We start from the raw sequence: 25,407 nt of genomic DNA, 5'->3' as shown, positions 1-25,407 counted from the left end.
AACTGGAAACATAACCTAGAAGTAAACAATCCATTTGTGTTTTTTCTCAATTGAAGTAGAGCGAGTAATACAAAAGTTTACAATAAAAATATAAGGTCCGCCTTTTTTCCGCATTTTTTCACTTCCAAAGTGAGTTGCTGAGTAGAACCATCGATGTATAGCAGAACTGGCAAATATTATACATATCACCAAGTGAATGTGTATCTGGATGGGTGTCTGTTAGACCAGGCCTCTCTATTTCTACTCTCCTCATACGCATAAGATATCTTATTATTAATTGTCTCCTACTCACGTTTTCAATATTTCTTCATTGAACTTGAGGCATTTTCTGTTTTTCCTACAAAACTGATTACCGGTTTAACTTGGTCTTAACCTACTGAATATTACAAACATTAATATTTACTCCCAAAAAGCTAATGAGTTTCTTTTTATAAACAGCTGTTTTCGGTTTTTAAATTTCTCCTATGTATTTCTTATGGGGAAAACCCGACCTTTGAGAGGGTCTCACGCCCTTCAGAGTAGGAATTTTAAAATTCTAAAACCTTATTGCAAAACTTTATATTGAGACGAATCTTTTGACACCTTAAACGTTGAAATTGGTCCACAAATAAGGGAGGAGTTGCGTTAACAAAAAACGGCTTCACGTATTATATATATAGATAGATAGATAGATAGATATATGATCACATCCATAAAATAGTTGTATTCTTTAACTTATATCAAATATTAAAAAGGTTAAAATTTATTTAGCTTTACAATGATCGAGTAGCAAAAACATAAAGAGTTGCTGGAGTGAGGAGGTTGGTGCGACATAAAATCAACCTCGCGCTATTAATCACTCTACTTCAAACAAACTGCACACTTAATTGTAAATTGCTCGATCCCATGTTAAAAATCATCTCTTCAACTACAACTTTGTAGCGTAAAGTTTTTTCTGGCCCAAAAATAAAATACTTCCTCGCATACTAACTTTTTCATGTCACAATGAAGAAATCTTTAACTCTTTTTAACTATGGAAATTCTATTTCAAATCAAAAGTAAAAATTATTTATACCATTACATTCTGCATTTGATGCAGATTACGAATATATAAACATTATTGTGCTTAATCTTTGTTATTGAAGGCTAGGAGCGAGTTAACAACTTTGCGCACTATTCGATGAATTGGCTAAAATCCGCTGGGCCCCCATGGTGGTGCGGGAAGGCTGCCACAACGGCGCGCTTTCGTGAACGGTACCTGGCATTCCAGTTGTGTTATATACTTCGATGAGTATCGGCCACACCCTTTTTTGCAAGTGCAAGATAATATATGCAAAAGTTCATCTGGAGCAAATGCTTTTGTTGTGGTAATCGGTTTAAGTGATTTCTTTAAAGTCTCGTTTTGTTTGGTTGTTTCAATGTGCCATCCCCAATCTGTAGCTAGAAGTTTGTTTCCTAACCACCCCTGGACTTGTAGGAAGACTCTCAATAAGTGTTGATGGCAGGATTCTGAGGTCGGTGGTAGTTTCGCCAAGTCAAAATTAGACCGCAATGAACTTCTCTTTGATAATGCTACAAATCTGTAATATCGGGCTTCGTTCAACGTTGAATAGTTTTTCAACCCATACAAAGACAAAACAAGTTGCTCTCCGGCAAAGAACAAATCTTCTTTCGGAGTTGCAGGGTCCAGAAAAACCTTAGCCAAACTGACTAAGACTAAAGACTAAAAGCTCCGGTGACTTCAGCATCTCCATTGCTTTGATCTTTCCTATTCCATAAAAACAAGATGTTGTGTCATAGGCAGTCAGTCTATGAATAAATAAAAGAAGTAGTTGATTATTCCCATACTTTTCAACTAATTTTTCAATACTATAATTCACTGTTGATGGAGCAGCACCGCCTTTCTCCTTTTGAAAGTAAATATTTCCACGTTCAGGAGACAACGCAAATAACAAAACAATCAAATCTGTATCTGAACCAACAACATAGACTTTAGATGTTGGGGTTATTTGGTTTATGGCTGTATTTACAATATCTACATCGGCATCTTCTCCTGCTATCACTACATTGAGGCCATGGGACATCAGCTCTGATGTGAGAGCCAGGGTAAATTTCCTTTTGTTAGATCTGTTTCCTAAGAAATCTTCTTTGGGAGTAACACAAATTGTGTTTTTCTCAAACAATATCGCTACAATAGGTATTTTTTTTTTTTCACAGTTGACCAAGTCTGGTTGCCAGTTGATGGAGACAGTTAAGGAACGTCAAAGCAATTGTTGAAGAAGCGATAGAAGCTGTTGAAGAATATGAAACTATAAACCAAGAGGAACCTGCAACCCAAGAAGTGTAATAAAAAAATAAAAAAAGACTAGTATAAAAGAGTGACCTAGGTGCGGTGTGAATTCAGTTGTTCACTATACGTGGTTATGAGTAGTTATTTTCTTTATACCAACCACAATCTTCTGGATGCTGTAGCTATCGGTAGAATCTCACCCATAGCATACAAATGCAGATCCCAGGAGTTAATTGTGTCGGCTTCTATCAACATTCGTACAGTCATAATCATTCGCTGATATTCCAACCACAATTGACTAGTTCTTGAGGAGCATTGCAAATGATTTGTCTTTGCCTCCAGAGCAGTGTCAATTTAAGATAACACATCATTTTGCTCAATGTCCTTTATTGTTTTTGACCGGTCATAATACCGTCGGGTATGTCACAAGCTTTCTGGGCAAATTCTTGGGAAATTCCATGTTCATTGGGAAGAAAAACCTCTGACACTATTAGGGTAGTGAGAGCTGCATCTACAATCATATGTCCTCTCATCGCCCTAGAAACAGCTTTTCCAGTCATCAATAAAAAATAAATAATCCTTATCCATTCATGAGAGTGCCAATTACACCTAATACATTTCATCAGCGTATGAAATGTTCCAAGCATTAAAGTAATATCTAAAAGCTTGTTTTCAGTCTTTATGATTTGAGAAGCTTTCCAAAACAAGGGCGGATCAAAAGTAACTACACATGGAAAACCATGGTTGTATGCTAATTTGTTAAAGTATGCTAGTGTAGAAAAGATACAACTCATTTATCCTGCTGCCATATCAATTATAGGAACAAATTAAATGAAAGATTTTCCTGGGTGTGTTAACATCAGATTTTGAATGCATTATCTGCATAGCTCCCGACCAACATGGACCTGGTTTTTTTTAAATGTTGAGATCTGCCACAATGGACTAAGTTTATTAAGCGGAGCATTTGGTATTATGTGAAGTTTACTGAATAATATATATGTTTCCCAACATGGTTTTTGAATGTTTGTATTCCAAAATGTCAGCTTTGTCCAAATTTTGAAACCCGTGTTTGTTTCCAAAAACTCTTTGTGGTATCTGTAATTGTCCTTGGATTTGGTAATGATGACGATGTCGCTTGTTAACTGAGTACAGGTCTTTTGTTTTGTCATATTGCCAAAAAGAACCTACCACACCTTTTTTCTTCTCAACTACTTCATCGGGAGTCATATTTTTCCCAGTTAGAGGACATTTTACTTCTATTAGGGCATCTTCACCGACCAGTCCATCAGGCGATGCAGCGAGCCACGGTCTTTGCCTGTCTATGAAAAGTCCGCATTTGGATACCACACATCCTGTCAATGTTTCGAAACAATTTACTGCATCCGCTTCATGCGCCTGGCTGTACCTAGTAGCTACACAGTCGACTTTAGAGTAGAGTAGCTTTTTTACAACTGGACCGCAACTGGAATCTTCCCTCTTATTACACACTAGTCCAAAATTGGAAGCAGTGAGTCTCAGACGTCTTTATTCCAACCACAATGTGTTGTCTTTCTGATTCAATGTTAATCGTTCTAATTCTACAATCTCATTTTCAGTTTTCCTTAAATTTTATAGTTGCTCTTTAACATTGGTTTCATACAAAGCTTCATCAATGTCAGGTTTCTGTGCAAGAGCTAGTCTTTGTCTGGTCCTGCCGTTGCCAATACAACAGCAGGGTGATGTGGTGATGTGAACATTATCACCTGATAATATTTATTATTTGATTTGTTTGTAAATATTGTATTTGTTCTTAACTAAAACATGGTTGTAATTTTGAATGAATAAAAGCCATACTTTTGGTTTACTAAGTCTTTCTTACAACAATTTTATTCATTCATTGATAAACTCAGTTAGTGCTACATTACAATGGAGAAATTCCTTAGACCAGACAAATTGCAAATTGACCCGGAATCTCCAACTGCCTCAGAGGAATGGACGCACTGGTTACAAACATTCGAAGACTTTCTAACCATGACAGAATTTGTTGAAGACAAGGACAAACTAAAACTACTAACTAATCGATTATCTTTTACCACTTATAGATTTATCAAGGAATCTGAAACTTACCAAGACGCTTTGAGAGTTCTTAACTCAATTTACATCAAACAAAAGAATGAAATATTCTCAAGATATTTAGTAATGACTAGAAAACAGCAACAAGGTGAGACTATTGACAAATATGTGTCGGAACTGAAACTTTTGAGCCAAGATTGCGTTTTTGAAGCTGTTAATGCGATTCAATACAGGGATCACTACATTCGTGATGCTTTTATCAATGGCTTAGCCTCGTCATACATACGACAGAGACTATTTGAAAATAAAACTTTAGACCTAGCTGAAGCAGTGAAACAGTCTAGAGCTCTTGAAATGGCTCAAGCTCAAGTCGAGAGCTATCCAAAATCTATGTACGGAATGCAAACTTGTGCAACGAATGAATTGGCACAGCAAGCTTGTCAGTACGAATTCCCACTACAACAAAAGGAAGAAGCGACTGTGTCCGCTATTAAAAATGTTGATGGCAAGTGTTATTTTTGTGGGCATGACAGACACTCTAGAGATCGCTGTCCAGCGAGAGAAGCAACTTGTGGGAAATGTAACAAGACAGGGCATTATGCGAGAGTCTGTAAAAGTAATCCAACTCAACATTTTAAAGTAAAACAGAAGACGTCTAGTACATCAGCTGCACTAATAGCAACAACACATAATACGTCTGTATTGAAGGACTCTACAGTTGAAGCTAAAGTGAATGGCCTGAAAGCAAAATGCTTAATAGACACCGGGAGTACATCAAGCTTTGTAAACTTGAAGTTTGTTCAGTTAAACAAAATTAAAATGTATAATGAAAGTGGACAAGTATCACTAGCTGCTTCTAATATGAAATCAAACGTCCACGGGTTTGTTAAAATTAACCTAAATCTGTTGAATCACAATTACAACAATTTTAAGTTGACTGTTCTTGAAGATCTTTGTACTGACGTGCTTATCGGACATGATATCATGAAACTCCACTCAAATATACAGGTTTGGTTTGGAGGTAAGAAACCTCCTCTGTTGGTGTGCTCCTGTGCCAAAGTTGAACCACCCAAACTATTCTGCAATTTAACTCCAGATTGTAAGCCAATAGCCACAAAATCACGACGTTACTCAGATGAAGATATGCAATTTATAAAACAAGAAATGGAAAGACTACAGACTGAGGAGATCATTGAACCTAGTTCGTCACCTTGGCGTGCACAAGTGTTGGTTGTTACAAACGACAAAGGGAAGAAGCGACTGTGTGTGGACTATTCGCAAACGATAAACAAATTTACTCTTTTAGACGCCTATCCTTTACCAAACATAGATGATCTAGTATCCACTGTAGCGACGAACAAGGTTTTTAGTGCCATTGATCTAAAGCAAGCATACTATCAAATACCAATTTCTGACGAAGAGAAGAAGTACACTGCTTTTGAGGCTGCTGGTCGTCTTTTTCAATTCAGAAGAATCCCATTTGGTGTAACAAACGGGGTGGCATGTTTTCAAAAGACCATGGACCAAATCATTAGAAAAGAAAAACTGAATGGAGTTTATGCCTATCTGGATGATTTGACCGTATGTGGAAAGGATCAAAAGGATCATGATGAGAATCTAAGAACATTTTTAGATGCTGTAACTAAGTATGGACTTGTAATCAACAACGAAAAGAGCAAGTTCAACCAGTCTTCAATAACCTTGTTGGGACATTTAGTTTCCCATAACTCTATTCGACCTGATCCAGATCGGCTAGAATCTCTACTGTCACTTCCTGTGCCCAAAGACCAAGTTTCACTAAAGCGAGTCCTAGGATTTTTCGCTCACTATTCAAAATGGATACATCGGTTTTCTGATAAAATAAGAAACCTGACACAAGTCAATTCTTTTCCTTTGTCACAGGAAGCGGTTGCAGATTTTGAAGCCCTCAAACTTGACATTGCAAACTCAGTAATTACTCCTAGGAATGGGCAAGAGCCACTGGTAGTGGAGACTGACGCATCTGACATAGCCGTGGCAGCAACTTTGAGTCAAGATAATCGGCCAATTGCTTTTTTCTCACGGACTCTAAACAAATCTGAGAAGCTGTATTCAGCTGTTGAAAAAGAAGCCGTTGCCATTGTCGAAGCACTTCGAAAATGGAAACCATTTCTTATCGGAAGAGACTTCAGATTATACACGGATCAGCAAGCTTTATCATTTATCTTTGACAAGAGGCATACAAGCAAAATCAAGAACGATAAAGTTATGAGATGGCGACTAGAGCTAACACCTTATCAATATGAAATAGTGTACCGACCTGGTAGGGAGAATGTAAAAGCAGATACGCTCTCTCGGGCATGTGCAGTTCGCTGGGATAATGCTAAGTTGTTTGAATTACACAAATCTCTCTGCCATCCGGGAGTCACTCGAATGTTTCATTGGATTAGAACTAAAAATCTAAACTACACTCTGGATGATGTAAAAAGGATGACGTCAGCTTGTCAAACATGTGCAGAAGTGAAGCCAAGATTTCACCAATTCCAAGGCAAATTGATAAAGGCAACCACTCCCTTCGAACGTCTAAATATTGACTTTAAGGGCCCTCTTCCATCAACAACCAGAAACCGTTACCTTTTAACCATGGTGGATGAGTATTCTCGTTTTGTATTTGCTTACCCCTGTAAGGACATTAGCTCAGCAACAGTTATCAGATGTTTTTCAGATCTATTTTTTATGTTTGGAGCCCCGTCCTTTGTACATTCAGATAGAGGTTCATCTTTTATGTCGCGAGAGCTGACGGACTTTCTTCACAAGTATGGAGTAGCTACAAGTCATACGACACCTTATAACCCTAGAGGGAACTCTCAGATTGAACGCTTCAATGGAACAATATGGCGAACCATCCTACTAGCTTTGAAAAACCACAACCTGCCAGTTGCTGCATGGGAAGAAGTATTACAGGAGGCACTTCACTCAGTCAGATCTCTTTTATGCACTGCGACAAACTGCACACCGCACGAAAGATTCTTTATACATAGTAGAAGAACTACCAATGGAGACTCCTTACCATCTTGGCTATCTGCTCCTGGTCCTGTCCTGCTTAGAAAGTTTGTAAGATCTAATAAATATGATGACCTTGTGGAGCCAGTTCAACTTTTGGAATCAAATCCACAGTACGCTCTCGTCAGAAGAAGAGATGGGTCAGAATCACAAGTATCCCTAAGACATCTTGCACCCGCTGGCCTACCTCCTGGTGATCTACCTCATGAAGACAACACTACTGAGAGAGAGATTGTTGAAAATATAAATTCAGACATTGACCACAATGAAGTTCAAAATGAAACTCAACAAACGGTATCTCAGACCCCAACTTCAGAGACGGCTGTGGGGGAACTACGTCCAAAGAGGAATGTCAAGCCTCCGTCATATCTAAAGGATTACATATGCTATACCTACCTTGAAAAATAGTGGGGGAGAATGTGGTGATGTGAACATTATCACCTGATAATATTTATTATTTGATTTGTTTGTAAATATTGTATTTGTTCTTAACTAAAACATGGTTGTAATTTTGAATGAATAAAAGCCATACTTTTGGTTTACTAAGTCTTTCTTACAACAGTCTGGTGATCGCCTGGCTTTTGGTTTTTTCTACTCCTTTCTAAGTCTTTCTCAGCTTTACGTTTGGCTCTGGCTTCATACAGTTTTGCGTTCACCTCCCGGGCTTGATTTGGTTATTGACTTGTGAAGCTTGTAGAAAGGCCGACGACTGTTGTATTTTACCACTGCTGCGACACATCTGGTTTGATATCTATTGCGTTGAATTTGATTTGTTCTTTTACCTCCTGTGTACATCGCTATGACAGAGTTGTACTGTTCGACACTGTTGCTATCAACGTCTTGGATAAGGTGGTAACTGTAGTCGGCTAAAGCATTTACAACAATAATGGTTTTTTGATACAAACCACATTTCCGCATGTCTTTAACTAGGTTCCTCTCTCCCTCTTTGGGAACGCCATCACAAAAATAACCTATTTCTCCGCACTTCTTATTTTCACCAAAGACGTGACTTGGAGAATTTAAATGATCTTTTCTTAATTTGTCGGCCTTGGTTTTTAAGGACCCCTCTTCATTCTTCCTGTGCTCTATCGAATTCTTAACTCCCACACGGCACCTTAATAACCGATTACCTATAGCACGCCTCATCTTTAGATAGTGTTCTTTGTTTGTATCGTCTCCGTTGTAACTTGGTGTTGAAATTTCTTTGAGCTTGTTATTGAAATTCTGAAACAAATGGTTCCGAAACTCATCCTTTTCCACTGTTAGCGTTTCATAAGGCCTGTACTCAAGAATTTTGGTATACACGCTACTATCTCCGCCTGCTATGAATTTGCTATACTTAACACCATGCATTTCCTCGCTCATTAAAAATCCTTCAACGATCGCCATTGCTTCCATACTAGATGAACTTCCTGACAAATTTTTAAAGCACGTGTGCTTTGGCACGGTGACAGTTGGAAATCGAGTTATTTTTAGTGAATTTCCCATATAGGGAATAAGCAATTACCGTAGTACTCATGGTAAGACCTGGACCCGGGACCGGTTTTTTTTTCCGTTTTGAGGTCCCTAGAGGCCAAAAACACCATCCGTTCAAATTCATATATATATATATATATATACTAGCTGTACCCGCGGGCTTTGCCCCGTTTAACTTCATAAGTATTCGCATGGCTCAATCACGTTGATTGAGGTCAAGTTGATTGAGGTTGGGTCACCTGGTTGAAGTTCGTTCGCTACGCTCACTCACTTTTAGGTTGGAGCTCGTTCGCTGCACTCACTTGCCTTCAGGTTAGCTCGTTCGCTACGCTAACTTGCCTCCAGGTTGAAGTTTGTTCGCTAAGCTCACTCACCTTTTGGTTGCAAATTATCTGTTGTCATAAATTTAAAAAAAAAAATAGTGCTGCACCCTGTTGGTAATCCTTGTTGGTAATGCTATTGAACATCATAGAACAGAACCAACTTGTTTAATTGAAACAGCTGTTAAGATTCGTTTATTCCTTTTAAATATGAAAAATCATAAGGTTAACATGGGAAACTCCAGAGCCACTGGGGCGGAGCCCGAAAGTCCGATCAGGATAAAAACTACTTAGTTTTCCTATTTAATGCCCAAAGAATCGGTGTACCGATTTTCAGCCTCCTAGGTAAATGGGAAGTAGGAGAATTAGTGATGAGTGAGTGAGTGAGTGAGTGAGTGAGTCAGTGAGGGCTTTGCCTTTTATATATTTAGATATATATACATGTCCGTTGGCGCAATAACTCAAGCAAAAATGATCCGATTTTGATGAAATTTGGTACAAACGTGTAAACCTACGTTTATTCGAACGAGTTCGCGAACCAGCATGATCGGACCATAGGAACGGGGGTTTATGGGGGCTTTTATGGGGTAAAAATGGGGTTTTCCCATTTTTGACCCAAAAAACATAAAATTTGGCAATTTCTTTCCAAACAATTTTGTAGAGCATAAAAAACAAATAATTTAGTTTATTGAAGCGTTATAATGCGCCTAATGGTTACGGAGAAAATTCCAAAAAATTGTAAATTTAAAATTCTCATGTTATTCTTATGGAGAATAAGTAAACTGTTGTAGTTTGCTTGTTTATTAACATATTTTGCCCAAATTTGGAAAATGTTTTTATTTCTTACTAACTTTTAACATTTTACGTAAAAAAACACTTTTACCCTCCCTGTTGCAGCAAACCTAAGTATGTGTTAAACTGATTCTATTTAAATAGGGAATAAATGTGATTTTTTTAAGGAGACATTTTAGTGTAAATCCAATCAGGCAAATGGAAATTCGCTTAGTCTGCAGGTTTGCTGCGGCGGGGGTATTATATAGTACAGATTCAAGATTGAATCTCTACTATTTTGTTTTTTAGATTTATTTTTTTTTATTTTTTTTTTATAATGGTAATATTAGTTTCACCAGCTTTAGTGCGCTTCTCTAGATCCTGCCTCAATCGTTTCAAGTATAGAAGTTCACGATCAGTCCTATCCCTAGTGATGCCAATAGTTGAAAGTTCTGGATTGGACTTTTGAAGATCATCTTTACAATCAGTAAACAATTCAAGAAATTATTTAACATCTTCCGGACTCTTAAGAATAATATTCAATGGTCGTATTTTGTCTTTAATCTGCTTCCCAACTCTGTAAAGTTTGAAATCTTCAGCACCATCAGCATAATTAATTGCCCACATCAAATCTTTAATCGGATTTTTAGCGTCAAGACATTGAACTATTATTGTGAGGTTTCTGATTTCTTTAAGCCAATCGTTCGGTTGATGGCTTTTGACACAGCCAGCATGCATACATTGCCAAATAAATTTGTCGTCATTTGCAAGACAAGTATAATCAGAGGTACTTATTATAGCACAAGCCATGGAACCATCTATTCTATGCTGTCTGCCCGGCATTGCGCTCCTTGTTGTCGAGCCGTGATCTCTTTTAAACAGATCCCGCATGGATGAGGAACGGGAATAGCCTTGTTCGGCTGAGCGGTACGATGTCATAGCTTATAATTGCGAATTTGTTGCATAACTTATAATCTTGAAAATGTGGCATAGCTTATAATTAGAAATTTAAATTGTTCCATAGCTTATAATCGTAGACATGTGGCATAACTTGTAATGGTATGGTTCAAATGTGCTGCAGCGTATAAAATCTTGCGTATAATTTTCAAAATGTGGCATACCTTATAACACGTGGGAATGACGTCATGGTGGATGGAACAGCTGATCGATCCTCAGTTGTCTTGTCCCATCAGGTGTGCATCTGGGGCAGGACGCATGACTGGGATCGCTGGGAAGTGGAGGTGTCCGGCTTCTGGAGCACCGTCATTTCCTCTGTGACCATGGTCCAGCGGTTTCACCTATCCTCAAAGTGACATGGGCCATTGAGTCCAGGAAGGCTGCAATTGACAACCTCCCATGGTCAAAGTTGGTGGTAGCGTTATCAATCGCTCTGTCCCTTTTACGATCCCTTCTCTACCTTGGTCGCACATTGGGGATGTTCCGCCTCAATCTCAATAGGTCTAGGTGTTGTTGCTGTTCAATATCTCGCAGAACAGCTGTTTTTAAAATTTTATGTTAGATTAAAAAACGGCTCACACATATTTATTCATCCTAGGACTATAGACTGGAACTGTTTTCAATATTACTTAGGTCTGGCACTAGTAGGTACTCATATTTAAACACTTTCCCCTCTTTTTCCAAACCATTTATCTACTGGGTCATCTTGAGCAAAGGGTGGCAAAAGCTGAAAGATAGTTTTCTAAGTTTATATAATTTATAACACACCTAGTAAGACTATGGCCAGCATACACAATTTCACAAAGATGTTTTTATAGAATATTATCATAAAACAAATGTAAAAACACCTACCATGAAAATCCCAAACTGTGGGATGTTGGCCCATTTTCCTTAAAAGATAGCTTTGAAAGCCTTCAAGTGCCTTGTTTGTTCGATGGCACTCGCGATAAACTGAAAATCATCCATGCCAACTGTGTTGACCCTATAGCCTTCCATGTATCTGGAAACCATTTTATGTCCATCTCCAATTATTATCTATGATAACATTCTCATCCAATAACATTTGCAATTAATAATCTGAATCTGAAATGGTGTAGCACATCAATATGCAGGTATTAATAATTTTTAGGCGTTTTAGCAAACTTCCCATAGGGAATAAGCTATTACAATAGGTCTCACGGTAAGACTTCGACCTGGCACCGATTTACTTTTTAGTTTTGATGTTCCCAGAGACCAAAACACTCACCTTTAGGTTGGAGCTCGTTCGCTGCGCTCACTTACCTTCAGGTTAGCTCGTTCGCTACGCTCACTTAGTAGATATAATATGATGGTATGAAGGCAATTGGGGCGTTTTTCTTCATAAGAATAACATGGTGGGCATTTTTTGGCCACCAATCCTAAAAATCCAGCCCACGGTCTATACAAGCCTATATTAATGTTCAATACCATTGTACAACTTCATTACTATTTCAAATCCACATGCATTCACATGTATATTCTCAAAATCATCAACTTGACAGTGCGAGGTTTGCACGTGCTCCCGGCTCACGGCGCGCTCCCTTGGACATCCTTAGTGGAAATCCATGAATTCTGACTACTTGGGAACCCAAGCCATTTGACATACAATAAATCACCCTTCCTCCTAATTACCTTTTCTATTAAATACATGTCTTTATATTTGGTCTTTAACAACTCCTCTGTATAGAAGCCTCCCCTGATTATATTGCCATTTTCATCTTTCAAGATATAAGTCACAGGCTTTGTATTCTTAACTTCTGCTATTGTAAATAGCTCACCTGTCCAATTTGGGGTATAACCTTTACTAAAAACATGTTTATACTTGGAAATTCTCACGCTATCACCCACCTTATATCTTGCACTACTTTAGAAGTCAACCTCTCATGCACATATTTACTATTCTTAATATTCACTTGGTTAGGCTTCATACCTATAGATCTATGCACCTTATTATTATATTTTCGAATTAACTTTGGAAGTAAATCCAACCATTTATAACTCCCCTGAGCACTAAATTCCCTATACAACCAATTCTTTAAAGTTCTCTGAAACCTCTCCACAATTGCAGCCTTAGTTGTAGAAAAAGTGTGATAGTGATTAATATTTAAGTTTTTCATTAGTTTGCTAAAATATTGATTAAAAAATTCTTTTCCATTGTCAGATTGAATGTTTTTAACCCCCTTTGGTAGAATGGTTTTAATGGCTTCTGTAACCACTAACCCTGTCTTATGCTTTAGTGGAGCAGCATAAGCTTTTTTAGAAAATGTATCTATTAAAGTTAAAATATATTTATTGCCAGAATTCTCTCTAGCATAGTTTTGCATATCAATTAAATCTATTTGTACGGTTTCGTTTATACCCTATACTTTAAAAGACCTTCTAATGAAATTCTTTCTTGCAGGCTTATGAAGTTCGTATGCAATTTCATTCATTTTTTATAACATCACTCTTTCCTTGTACTGTAAATATATTACCATTAGCCCCAATCAATAGATTATCTTCCATTCTTTTAAATACATAGTTTTCTGGTATATATGGTCTATTATCTATATACTTAAATCCGCTCAAAGATGTAGGGTCGGCAACTAATAAATCAGGATTGTATTCCATCAAATTAAATTTTCTTCCTCCATATACAAATTTTGATCCATCATAATACATAGCTTGTGACATTAAACAAATATCATCTAAATATTCTCCCATTGGTAGATTTCTTATATATTTTTTTTTGGCATCCCAGCATTTTTCTTTTTTATCAAAAGTTATAGTCTGTTCTTTTGTAACACAGTCAGTGTCATCAATGGCAGGTTTAACACGTACTAACCTTTTATTATTAAAATCCCAATAGCCTGCTTCCATTTTTGGAACTTGTGAAACATTCACAGCATCTTTACTATCTGTACCTTCTATCAAATCGCTAAGTTTCTGTTTCTTAGCATTCCAAACACCATTCTCAGATTCTAAAAATTCATAATTATTATCGTCTTGTACAAATTTACCATCTTCTTTTCGTATTAAAGTCTGTTGTAAAGTGGGCACATCATTTAAACTTTCACCCTTTTCCACATTAGTAATTTTCCGTTTCTTAGCATTCCAAACACCATTCTCTGATTCTAAAAATTCATAATTATTATCTAATATATAAAATTCTCGTGTCACAGTGTTTGTCTGCAAACTCCTCCGGAACGACTTCACCGATCGTTATGAAATTTGGTGTGTAAATTCTGTAGGTATGCGAATCGGACGTAAACTATTTCCCGTTTCGAAATTCTTAAAAGGGCTCCGCCCCAGTGGCTCTGGAGTTTCCCATGTTAACCTTATGAGAAATGGAATTAATGAATCTTAACAGCTGTTTCAATTAAACAAGTTGGTTCTGTTCTATGATGTTCAATAGCATTAAAGTTACAAGGATTACCAACAGGGTGCAGCACTATTATTTCTTTTACATTTATGACAACAGCTAATTTGCAACCAAAAGGTGAGTGAGCGTAGCGAACGAACTTCAACCTGGAGGCGAGTGAGCGTAGCGAACGAGCTAACCTGAAGGCAAGTGAGCGTAGCGAACGAGCTAACCTGAAGGAAAGTGAGCGCAGCGAACGAGCTCCAACCTAAAGGTGAGTGAGCGTAGCGAACGAGCTCCAACCTAAAGGTGAGTGAGCGTAGCGAACGAGCTCCAACCTAAAGGTGAGTGAGCGTAGCGAACGAGCTCCAACCTAAAGGTGAGTGAGCGTAGCGAACGAGCTCCAACCTAAAGGTGAGTGAGCGTAGCGAACGAACTTCAACCAGGACGTGATTGAGCGATGCGAACGAGATCATCTTGAAAATTAAACGTAACGGTACTTTCTTTCCATCGGTCTGTCTTAGGGGAAACCTATAACTTAGGCGATACGAAGTTCGCCGGGTCAGCTAGTTGTCTTATAAAAATGTACCACCGTCTTTACGTATTAAAGTCTGTTGTAAAGTGGGCACATTGTGATAGAAAATATTCCCAGCTGTTGTTGGACATTGTTATTTTATTTGTTTATGTTGAATGTTTGTAATCATTATTTCATTCTCTAGATTTAACTCTTACTTATGAATTCCATTACTTGAATTGTGTTAAATAAAGCCTACTCATTCAAGGCAAACAATCTTTATTCTTCAACAATTTATTTAACACAATATCTGCAATCATGGAAAAACATTTTGCTCCAGCAAAACTTTCAATAGATCCAAACTCTTCAACAGCAGCAATGGAATGGAATCACTGGCTCAGGACATTTACAAATTTTATTGAAGTGACAGAAGCAAATGAATCTGAGAAATTGAAACTTCTAATCAACTATGTGGTGCCTTCAGTATATACTTATATCAGTGAATGTTTGAATTTTAAAGATGCAATTGGTAATCTTCAAAATCTATATTGTAAGCCAGTGAACGAAGTATTTGCTCGCCATAAGTTATCTACTCGTCAGCAACAACCAGGAGAATCAGTTGACCAATATCTAGAAGCTTTAAAGATACTCAGCAAAGACTGCAATTTTAAAGCTACTTCTGCAGAAGAAAATAGAGATGACTGCATTAGAGATGCATTTGTAAATGGTCTGATTGCTCCACACATTCGCCAGAGACTGCTAGAGAACTTTAAGCTGCCTCTTCAAGATGCTTATGAACAGGCCCGTTGTTTGGAAAGTGCACAACAACAAGCCCTCCTATATCAACCCAGCTCAAATCTCAATTCAGTTTTAAAACAAGAAAACTCAATCGTTCAAGACGATGATACAAAGAATCCAACCATAGCCGCTACTTCTGGGAGTAATAATAGATGTTTCTTCTGTGGATTCAATAGACATCCAAGAAATGACTGTCCCGCAAGAAATTCTTACTGTAAAGGTTGTGGTAAAAAGGGTCACTTTGTTAAGGTATGTAAGTTTTCCTCTCAAATAGATAAATCAAGTTTTGGTCAAAACTCAAAAATTAAACATACAACTTCATCTGTCATAAGCCACATAAGTTGTTCTTCAAGTTATCCCCTAGGTCTTTCAAAAGCTATTGTCCCAGTTAATGTAAATGGTAAAGCAGCTCAAGCCCTAATTGACACTGGTAGTACCACTAGTTTCCTGAGTAGTGACTTAGTAAATCAGCTGAAAATAAAAACCTATCCTTCTAAAATCAGTCAAGTATCAATGGCGGCTTCTGAGTTAACTTCTAAAACTAAAGGTGAATGCAAAGTTAATTTGAAGATTCTTGGTAACTCATACAAAAATGTGATTTTGTGCATTTTACCCAACCTCTGTTGTGATTTGATAATAGGTCATGATTTACTCAGTCGCCATTCTAAATTAGAACTCACATTAGGTGGACCCGAATCTCCTCTTACTATAGTATCTGTAGCTGCTGCAAATGTACCACAAGCTTCACTATTTGAGCATATTTCACATGATTGTCACCCTATTTCTGTGAAATCTCGCCGTCATACAGTAACAGATTATCAGTTTATTTCAGAAGAAATTCGCTCACTATTGCATGAAGGGGTAATAGAACCAAGTATATCTCCATGGAGAGCTCAAGCTTTTGTTACCAGCTCCGAAAACCATAAGAAGCGTATGGTAATAGACTACTCTAACACTATAAACAGATTTACAAGTCTCGATGCTTATCCAATCCCAAATCTTGAAGAAATTGTCAATAAAGTTGCTAACTATGAAGTGTTTAGTGCCATTGATTTAAAAAGCGCTTACCATCAAATACCGATCAAGGCTGAAGATAAGCCTTTTACAGCTTTTGAAGCATGTGGTCAGCTGTATCAATTTACCAGAATTCCTTTTGGGGTGACAAATGGAGTTGCTGCATTCCAGAGAGTTATTGATGACATAATCAGGGCAGAAAATCTTAATGACACATTTGCTTATTTAGATGACATAACAGTATGTGGTAAAACACAAGAGGAGCATGATAGGAACCTAAACAGGCTGATGAACGCTGCTAGCAAGTATAACTTGACTATTAATGAAAATAAATGTTCTTTTTCAATGAAATCTATTAGTCTCCTTGGATATACAATAAGCAACAAAACCATTAAGCCAGATTCTGATCGGCTTTTACCTCTAAAGAATTTCCCCTTGCCCACAAACGCATCATCCCTAAGAAGGGCAGTAGGAATGTTTTCCCATTTCTCAAGATATGTCCCACGATTTTCTGAAAAGATTAAAGTTCTGACAACCAGCTCTTTCCCTTTATCCGCAACGGCTATAAAGGCATTTAATGAACTGAAACAAGAGATTGAAAATGCCTCAATGAGTCCCATAAATCCTGATCTACCCTTCACTGTTGAGACTGATGCATCTGACACTGTAATAGCAGCAACACTGACCCAGGAAGGAAAACCTGTAGCCTTTTTCTCAAGAGGTCTGTCTCATAGTGAACTAAAGCACAGTTCGGTTGAAAAGGAAGCATATGCAATCGTGGAGTCAGTACGAAAATGGAGACACTATTTGCTAGGCAGACATTTCAAACTAATAACAGACCAGAAGTCTGTCTCTTTCATGTTCAACTCTAAGATATCGGGGAAAATTAAGAATGACAAAATCATGAGGTGGAGACTAGAACTATCAAGCTATAGTTATGATATTGTTTATAGACCTGGTAAACTGAATGTAGCTGCTGACTCTCTATCACGAGTGTGCTCGATGAGCGACAAAATGAACAGACTTCATCAATATCATGAAAGAATGTGTCATCCTGGTGAAACTCGTATGTATCATTGGATAAGAAGCAAAAATTTACCATACTCCCTTGATGAGGTAAGAAGAATGACTGCTTCCTGTAAGGTATGTTCTGAAGTAAAACCAAGATTCTTCAAACATGATGGAAAATTAATAAAAGCAACATCACCGTTTGAACGTCTTAGCCTGGATTTTAAGGGTCCTCTTCCCTCTTCTACAAGAAATCGGTATATGCTAACAATCATTGATGAGTACTCACGATTTCCATTTGCGTACCCCTGTCCTGATATGTCCTCTTCGACTGTTATTTGCAAACTGAAACAGTTATTTTCATTGTTCGGTACTCCTAGCTACATTCACTCCGATCAGGGATCTTCTTTTCTTTCAAAAGAACTAAAGGAGTTTCTCGCTTTAAACGACATTGCTTCTAGTCGGACTACTGCTTACAACCCTCAGTGTAATGGCCAGGTTGAGAGATATAATGGTATAATCTGGAGAACAGTAGAACTTGCCCTTAAGAACTATCAACTTGACGTGACAAAGTGGGAATTAGTTCTGGATGAAGCTCTTCACTCTATCCGATCCTTGCTTTGTACTGCCACGAATTGTACGCCACATGAACGAATGTTTGGACATCCCAGAAGATCACAAAATGGTGTTTCCACACCAACCTGGTTGATGACTCCTGGAAAAGTGTTGATGAGACGTCCTATCAGAAACTCTAAGTATGAACCAATAGTGCAGGAGGTGACATTGCTGGAAGGAAACTCTGATTACGCTCATGTACGATTGCCAGATGGGCGTGAGACAACAGTGTCTACACGCAACTTAGCTCCTTGTGGAAAACAAGCTGAGAGAACAGATTTTGATGATGAATCAACACCGGAGAACCACACAATGGAACTTAATAGCGATGTAAACTTAGTAGACGAGACCCAGGATGTGTACAGAAAGTTGAGTTTTTTCAGATGTCCACACTTTTGTCATTGATGAAAATACTCTTTCAACAGATGCATTGCTCCCTGGGAGAGTCAACACATATTCCACAATTTTACTTGCGTATTCGCAGTTTATTGAGTTATCTTTAAAGTGCGTGAAGATCTTAGACCATCTTGAATCTGTTTCAACTTGTTCTTCGTTCCAATTAGCAACATTGCTTTCAACATATTTCAACACATACCCAATTTCATCGAATACTTTAGTATCACAATCTGGTGGAAAATACTTATTCTTAATTAAATAGTCAACTGACGGTTGGATGTCCTCCCACTTTGGAGTGTTCTTCAACATCACCCATTGAAATATCTCCAAGTTTTGAAAATGGACAGTCCATTGATTTAAATACTGCAGTGATGTCTCGTAAAACGAAACAAAGGTGTTAGTGATACTTTGTTTTTCTTCTTCTGAGCAACATTTCGTCATCAAATTGCGAACTATGTGTGGAACAAATTTGTTCACGGCCTTCTGTTTGAGATTTTCCTTCAAGATTTTTACTTGAACAGTTACCTCGATTGCTGAGACCTTGTCACCTTCTACATTTGAAACAGTTTGTTGAAACGTAGCTGCTTGGCTATGTATGAAATAAAGCCATACTTCTGAATGTGGGTTTCCAAAAAACTTCCTCAGGATCTCAGGACATTTCGGCTGGTTAAGAAAGTACTCTTTAAGTGGCACAAAAAGCTTCAAAATTCTTTCAACTGCTGGCATTAAAGCAAGCCAGCGAGTCTTGCTGTATCCCAACATTTTGTGGTACTCAATGTCGACCGAATCACATATTTCTTTGAAAGCTTCCACCCTTACTGTGTACAGATAGAAAAATGAATACACTTTAACGACAATAACCTCTACATCTACTGGCAAACAATCTGATGCACTTAGTATGGCGTTATGCACTATATGTGCTGCACATCCAATGCCTACAATATCTCTGCCTAAAAAACCTTTTAGTTTGAAATAAACATTTTCTTTCCCCTTTCTAGCTGCACCACCAAAATTTGTATTGGTGTTATCCCCGCTGAATGAAATTACTTTTTGTGTTAATTGATGTTCTTGCAGCACGTCCTTCAAATAATTGACAATAATATCTGATGTTTCTCCGGGGAGGGATTGCAAATCTAAAACCTTTACTTTAATGCCGCTAAATTTATCAAAATAGCGTACTACAACAGGAAACATTTTTTGTGAACCATGATTGGATGAGTCTGTCATTATACAAACATAGTTGCAACTAGTCAGATCCTTTTTAAGCTCAGCCTGAGCTAATGGGGCAATAACTTGTGTAACTATAGCCTGCGTCTTGGTCTTAGCACAGTGGAACTTTGGTTCAAAACAAGTATTTATTACCTTGGATGCGCAGTCGTTGGAGCGGAAGCTGTGGTTCTCACGTACGGTGTGGTAGGCCCAGGCACCCTCAGCCGCTGACACGTCCAGGTCTTTTTTGTTCGGGACGTTGCTTTTGAAAAATGAAGATATAGTTTTGCTCGAGCACGCAGCATGGTCAGAAGCAACATGTTTGTTTGACTTTAAGTGTTTATCAATATCATTAGCTCCTCCATGAGCAACGCTAAACTCAGTACGACACTTCTCACAGACTACATCACTTTTGTTCGTCTCAAACTTAAGTTTAATAAACGGATATTTCGATTGTAATTCACTATTAAATGTGCACTTCCGTTTGGGCATTATCTAATGCAACAGTAATTAAACCGTAGACCTACAATAGTCAAATCACAAACAAACTTGCACCGAATGTAAAGTTAGACTGTAAACAACTTGACAGTTTAGTTTACTGACAACATGCGTCTTTTGAGGCCGTAGTAGCCTACAGCGCTTCAACACTCGCGCGGAAATAAATTGTACTAGTGCCGATCGTTGCCTAGTACAGTATATTGTATAGTCGAGTTCACGCGATCGATGGATGAACGTTGAAGTGCTAATTGTACAGTTAACCAAATAGGTTAATAGGTTGGTTTCCGTCAGCTTTCCTTAAAATTACTAACTAGTATTCTTACACGAACTAAACATTAGTGTGAAAAGGCGAATTTTCATATTCCATTGAATATTTCAAACGCCTGACCTCCAAAGCGGGACATTTTGGCGTCCCCCGGCCGATTGTGGGGACAGCGGGACAACTTGTTGTAAAGCGGGACTGTCCCGCCGAAAGCGGGACTGTCCCGCCGAAAGCGGGACGTATGGCCACGTTATATATAATTCCCAGCGAGTGAATTCTCTACAATTCATAAAATAATTTTTAACAATTGCAGTGTATTTGTAAAATTTATTTTAACAATTTCTGGACAAAATTAAAATATGAAAGTACAAATTTAATTTGACACCTGTCACCTGTCATCACATCAATCAGGTCAATATGTCTGGCGCCAGGGGCCTGTCTAGACATGTGTCGCCAATCCACTCCCGCGCCGCGTTCTCTCTCTCTTGCAATACCCCCCCTCTCGACATTGAATAGAACACCTGAGACTGGTCTGTCTGCATAATTAATTGCAGTGGTGTGGACGCTTCTTCACTTGCTCGTGTGGGTTCACCGAACCTTGGCGGAGGTACCCGAAGTAGCCTTGATGTGTTGTCAGTGTCGCTGTTGATAGTGAGAAGACCGGTCGCACTCAAGGCCAGCAGCATGCCCGAGTTTACGCACAAACCTCGCACTGTCAAGTTGATGATTTTGAGAATATACATGTGAATGGATGTGGATTTGAAATAGTAATGAAGTTATACAATGGTATTGAACATTAATATAGGCTTGTATAGACCGTGGGCTGGATTTTTAGGATTGTTGGTCAAAAAATGCCCACCATGTTATTCTTATGGGGAAAAACGCCCCAAGTGCCTTCATACCATCATATTATATCTACTTCACTTGCCTTCAGGTTAGCTCGTTCGCTACGCTAACTCGCCTCCAGGTTGAAGTTCGTTCGCTACGCTCACTCACCTTTTGGTTGCAAATTAGCTGTTGTCATAAATGTAGAAGAAATAATAGTGCTGCACCCTGTTGGTAATCCTTGTAACTTTAATGCTATTGAACATCATAGAACAGAACCAAGTTGTTTAATTGAAACAGCTGTTGAGATTCATTAATTCCATTTCTCATAAGGTTAACATGGAAAACTCCAGAGCCACTGGGGCGGAGCCCAGAGGTCGGAGGGTAAAATCCTTTCTTAGTGATCGTCTACTACCCAAAAGGAAGATGCCTGCCAAGTTTCAGGTTCCTAGGTCTTATGGTTTCTGAGATTTCGTGATGAGTGAGTGAATGGTATTTGAGCTTTATATATATAGATAAAATAAATGAACTTAAATCATGTTAACATAAGAATACTACTATTTTCTTCTGTTATTTTAACCAAATAATTAATGTTTTATATTTAACATAACATAACTTGTGTTTGTGTTGACATGATTTATATTTAACATAACCTAATTTTTGTTTGTGTTGACATGATTTATAACCTAATTTGTGTTTTTGTTGACATGGTTTATATTCAACGTAACAACTTGTGTTTGTGTTAACATAATTTCTTAATTCATTAGATTTTTATTTCCTAAGTATTATATTGTTCTGTTTAGTAAAAAAGTACTGAAATTTTATGAGCATATGTTAACACGTTCGCTGCTGAGCGCTAGATGCTGGGACGGCGCCAGTTGCTGAACTACGCTCGGCCGCTGCGTGACATTGCCACCGATACACTGAATTACAGTAAAAACAACAGTAGTTATACTGGATGGCAATGTTCTGCAATAAAACTGGCTTTGGATATAGTACTAAGTGATTCTGATAGATAGCAGCACTACCCAGGTTACAGTCGGTAAAGTAGTGTCGCTATCTAGCAGGAAAGAGGTAAAACAAAGCCCTGTTCCAAACGACCCTGGTGGTGATTTGGGAAACTATATTTTTTATTGTCAGAAAAGTACGTCCCCACGAGCTGCAAAGAAATATAGAACGCTTGTGACGTGCTGGCTTATCCATAGCAACGTTAAACAACAATGAACGGTGACGTTCTGGAACGTTCTTAGCTCCTGGCGCCGTGGCCCGGCTGACGTTCCGGAACGTCCGTAGCAGCGAACGTGTTAAATAGAACACTTAAAATATACTTAATATATACCACTTTTAATATTGAAAAATAATTTAAAAAAATAAAGTAATATGACTTTATATTTCTTAAATTTTATAAAAAAAAAAACCATAGTAAAAATATCGAATTGTTTAAAAACTATGAAGTTTTTGAATATTTTACTGTAAAATTAAAAGAACTAAATATAAAACATAAATAATTTATAAATAAAAAAATTTTTAAAACAAAACGTTTTTAAATGCACTAAAAAGTAGAAAATAATTTATAAATATGTGGAGAGTATAAATACTTGTAAGATTTAAAACGAAAAACGTGAGGTGCATGCAATAGATAATTTACAATTGCCTTCACCTCTTGAACTAATGTGTATTATCAATTACATAAAATGAAACATAAAAAATTAAATGATATAATATTGCATTGTCATCCATTTGTGAGCTATGTTTCGAGTTTCAAGTCTCTAGCTCATCGGGAAGTATCAAAATTTGCAAGAAAGCGAGTTAATAAAAACAAGCCCATGGGGCGTAGCCCAAGGGAAATATGAAAATCAAATGATATAATATTGCATTGTCTTCCATTTGTGAGCTATGTTTCAAGTTGCAAGTCTCTAGCTCATCGGAAAGTTAGTATAAAATTGATTGCAAAATTTGTACCGGACAAGAAAGCGAGCTGATAAAAACGTTTTAAAAATTATTAACTTTTATAAAAGAAAATTTACATTTATATTTAGATAGTAATAAGACATATGTTTTAAATAGAGAAAATGTCTATGTAGACAATTCCTTTTCAATGTTTGACAATATCATTTACTCTATTAGATTTTAATTTTATTCTATTTTATAATTAATTAATAAAAGAACTCATTTATTCAAGTTTTTAACGTAGGTACTATTTTGTAAAAGAAATAATTGTAATACCATCAATCAATATCTAAAAGATTTTATCAAATATCGTTGGCGTCGTGACGTTGCGACAGCCCTACGACGGGGACGATTGGAGGACGAAGTATTCGACTTGTTAGAAGTGAACGTCTCTAGGGAACAGGATCTTCGATACGGAGGACGTGTCCAACCATCCCACTTGTCCCGGTTGACAGTTACTACATCCGACTCGTCTTCAGAGGTGGTGGACGTAGCGGTAGACCCGGTTAGTTTTAGGTCGTACGGATCACTGCGATACGCCCCGATTTTTAGTCGAGAGGAGGAAGCTTTTAGAGAAGGACGAGTGAAAGAAGTGAAGACTCCGGAAGTGGAAGGTGATGAGTCGCTCGCTCTATCACTTACAGCCGATGACATTATGGACGAGATCGAGGAGATGTGCAAGTCGGCCGAGAGCGCTAGTCCCTCTAATGAAGTGGTGGCTTCTCCACCCCGTAGCAGAGTCGTGAATCGTGATTCCAATGGGATCATCGATACTGTCGTACATTTCCAGTCCCGACCAATTCGAGGATTTTGATCCAATTGCACGGGGCAAACCCCGACCTCATCGAGAGGAACTCGTATCTGCGTACATGAGACCAGCTACGTCTGCCCAAGGGTCCTTGACCATTCCTGATCCCAGGAATCTCATCCGTGGTTCCGCAACCCACGGAGAAACTGAGGTCGGAAGCGAGTCCGCAAGACTTACCGGGTGCGCTTCCAGCGAGAAGATGGGACCACCTATCGTAAAAAGTTCTTAAAGGACGAGTATCGCCGAAATTAAAGAAATGTATCTTCCTAAGCAAGAAGCTATTTATGTTTGATTTTTATTTTACGAGAGGTGTTTTGGTTTCGTTAATGAGGCAGGAGGAGAGTGTTCTCCCCGTCCGAGAGTCAGATGAGTTCCGTTACTCGACCAAGTGAAGGTCGAGCGTCATGCGGGGGTACGAAGTTTTCACCTCGCACGCGATAAGACGGATTAATTTCGAGAGGACACCTGTAGGCAGGTAGTTTTTTGTTTGTTTTTTTTTCTCACCAAAGTGAAAGGGTGGCTGTAATGGTCAAATTTTGTTAGGGGTTAGTTTTAATTATTTTAAGGCCGCGAAGTGCTCGAGCGCGCTCGACAACAATGATCGGAAGTAAACATGTTCAGTTGTCCACTTGTCAAATGTCCTAGTTAGTGACTTGGCCCCCGCGACCTCGGGGCGCTGACGTTGCGGTGGTGGGGAGTAGCCGAGACCGGTGGACAGTACTAGCGTATCATTTTCCCCTTCCAGAAACTGATGAGAACCTTTTCTGCGAAAGAGTGGGGGATTGTGGGAGAGCCCCTCACGTCGATTTAAGGAAATCTTTAAATTTATTTTATAATATTTTAGTTAGAAAATTAACTTTTTAACTATAAAATTAATTTAAAAATGTTTAATTATTAAATTAAACTGTCATAACCTAACCTAACCAACCAAACTTGCTGATAATATAAAAAGATATAAAAAAATCTAATGAAGGTTTACTTATAATTAATTTTTAATTATAAAATTAATTTTAAAATTTGTTATTATAAAATTAAACTGACATAACCTAACCGAACCAAATAAACTTGCTGATAATATAAAAAATATATAAGTTAAAGTAAAAATCTATTGAAGGTTTACTAATTTTAAAAATAGTTCTGTTCATAAATAAAATTATAAATGCCTCAAATTCTAACAAAAGATGAACAGTTAAGAAGTATTCACAATCTAAGCAAAACCTTGGAAAAAAAGTTAGTGTCGCCAGCGGGATTCAAACTGGGGACCT

At 37.9% G+C, this 25,407-nt stretch overlaps 2 protein-coding genes across 2 annotated transcripts; both read left to right on the top strand.

The window, feature by feature from the left end:
• Positions 1-4,174: 4,174 nt before the first annotated feature.
• LOC128984539 (uncharacterized) lies at positions 4,175-7,771 on the top strand. The gene has a single exon (XM_054403872.1). The coding sequence runs from the start codon at positions 4,175-4,177 to the stop codon at positions 7,769-7,771; it is 3,597 nt and encodes a 1,198-aa protein (XP_054259847.1).
• Positions 7,772-15,137: 7,366 nt separating this feature from the next.
• LOC128984538 (uncharacterized) lies at positions 15,138-24,148 on the top strand. The gene is made up of 4 exons (XM_054403870.1): positions 15,138-15,699; positions 16,198-18,553; positions 21,114-21,278; positions 23,731-24,148. The coding sequence occupies exons 1-4, from the start codon at positions 15,138-15,140 to the stop codon at positions 24,146-24,148; spliced, it is 3,501 nt and encodes a 1,166-aa protein (XP_054259845.1).
• The last annotated feature ends 1,259 nt before the right edge of the window (positions 24,149-25,407 follow it).

This window comes from Macrosteles quadrilineatus, unplaced genomic scaffold (genome assembly GCF_028750875.1).
Source record: "Macrosteles quadrilineatus isolate MER2022 unplaced genomic scaffold, UCM_ALF_1.0 Scaffold_2__2_contigs__length_208266976, whole genome shotgun sequence".
Taxonomy (NCBI): Eukaryota; Metazoa; Arthropoda; class Insecta; order Hemiptera; family Cicadellidae; genus Macrosteles; species Macrosteles quadrilineatus.
This window is presented reverse-complemented; position numbering and strand designations above follow the sequence as displayed.

What these genes read in the sequence shown, in the direction of transcription:
- LOC128984539 (XM_054403872.1), top strand. Translation starts at nt 4,175, where the DNA reads ATGGAGAAATTCCTTAGACCAGACAAATTGCAAATTGACCCGGAATCT.
- LOC128984538 (XM_054403870.1), top strand. Translation starts at nt 15,138, where the DNA reads ATGGAATGGAATCACTGGCTCAGGACATTTACAAATTTTATTGAAGTG. An exon ending in CATAGCCGCTACTTCTGGGA is followed by an intron (nt 15,700 to 16,197) that starts GTAATAATAGAT and finishes ATTTGATAATAG; the next exon opens with GTCATGATTTACTCAGTCGC. An exon ending in CACAAACCTCGCACTGTCAA is followed by an intron (nt 21,279 to 23,730) that starts GTTGATGATTTT and finishes GAACGTCTCTAG; the next exon opens with GGAACAGGATCTTCGATACG.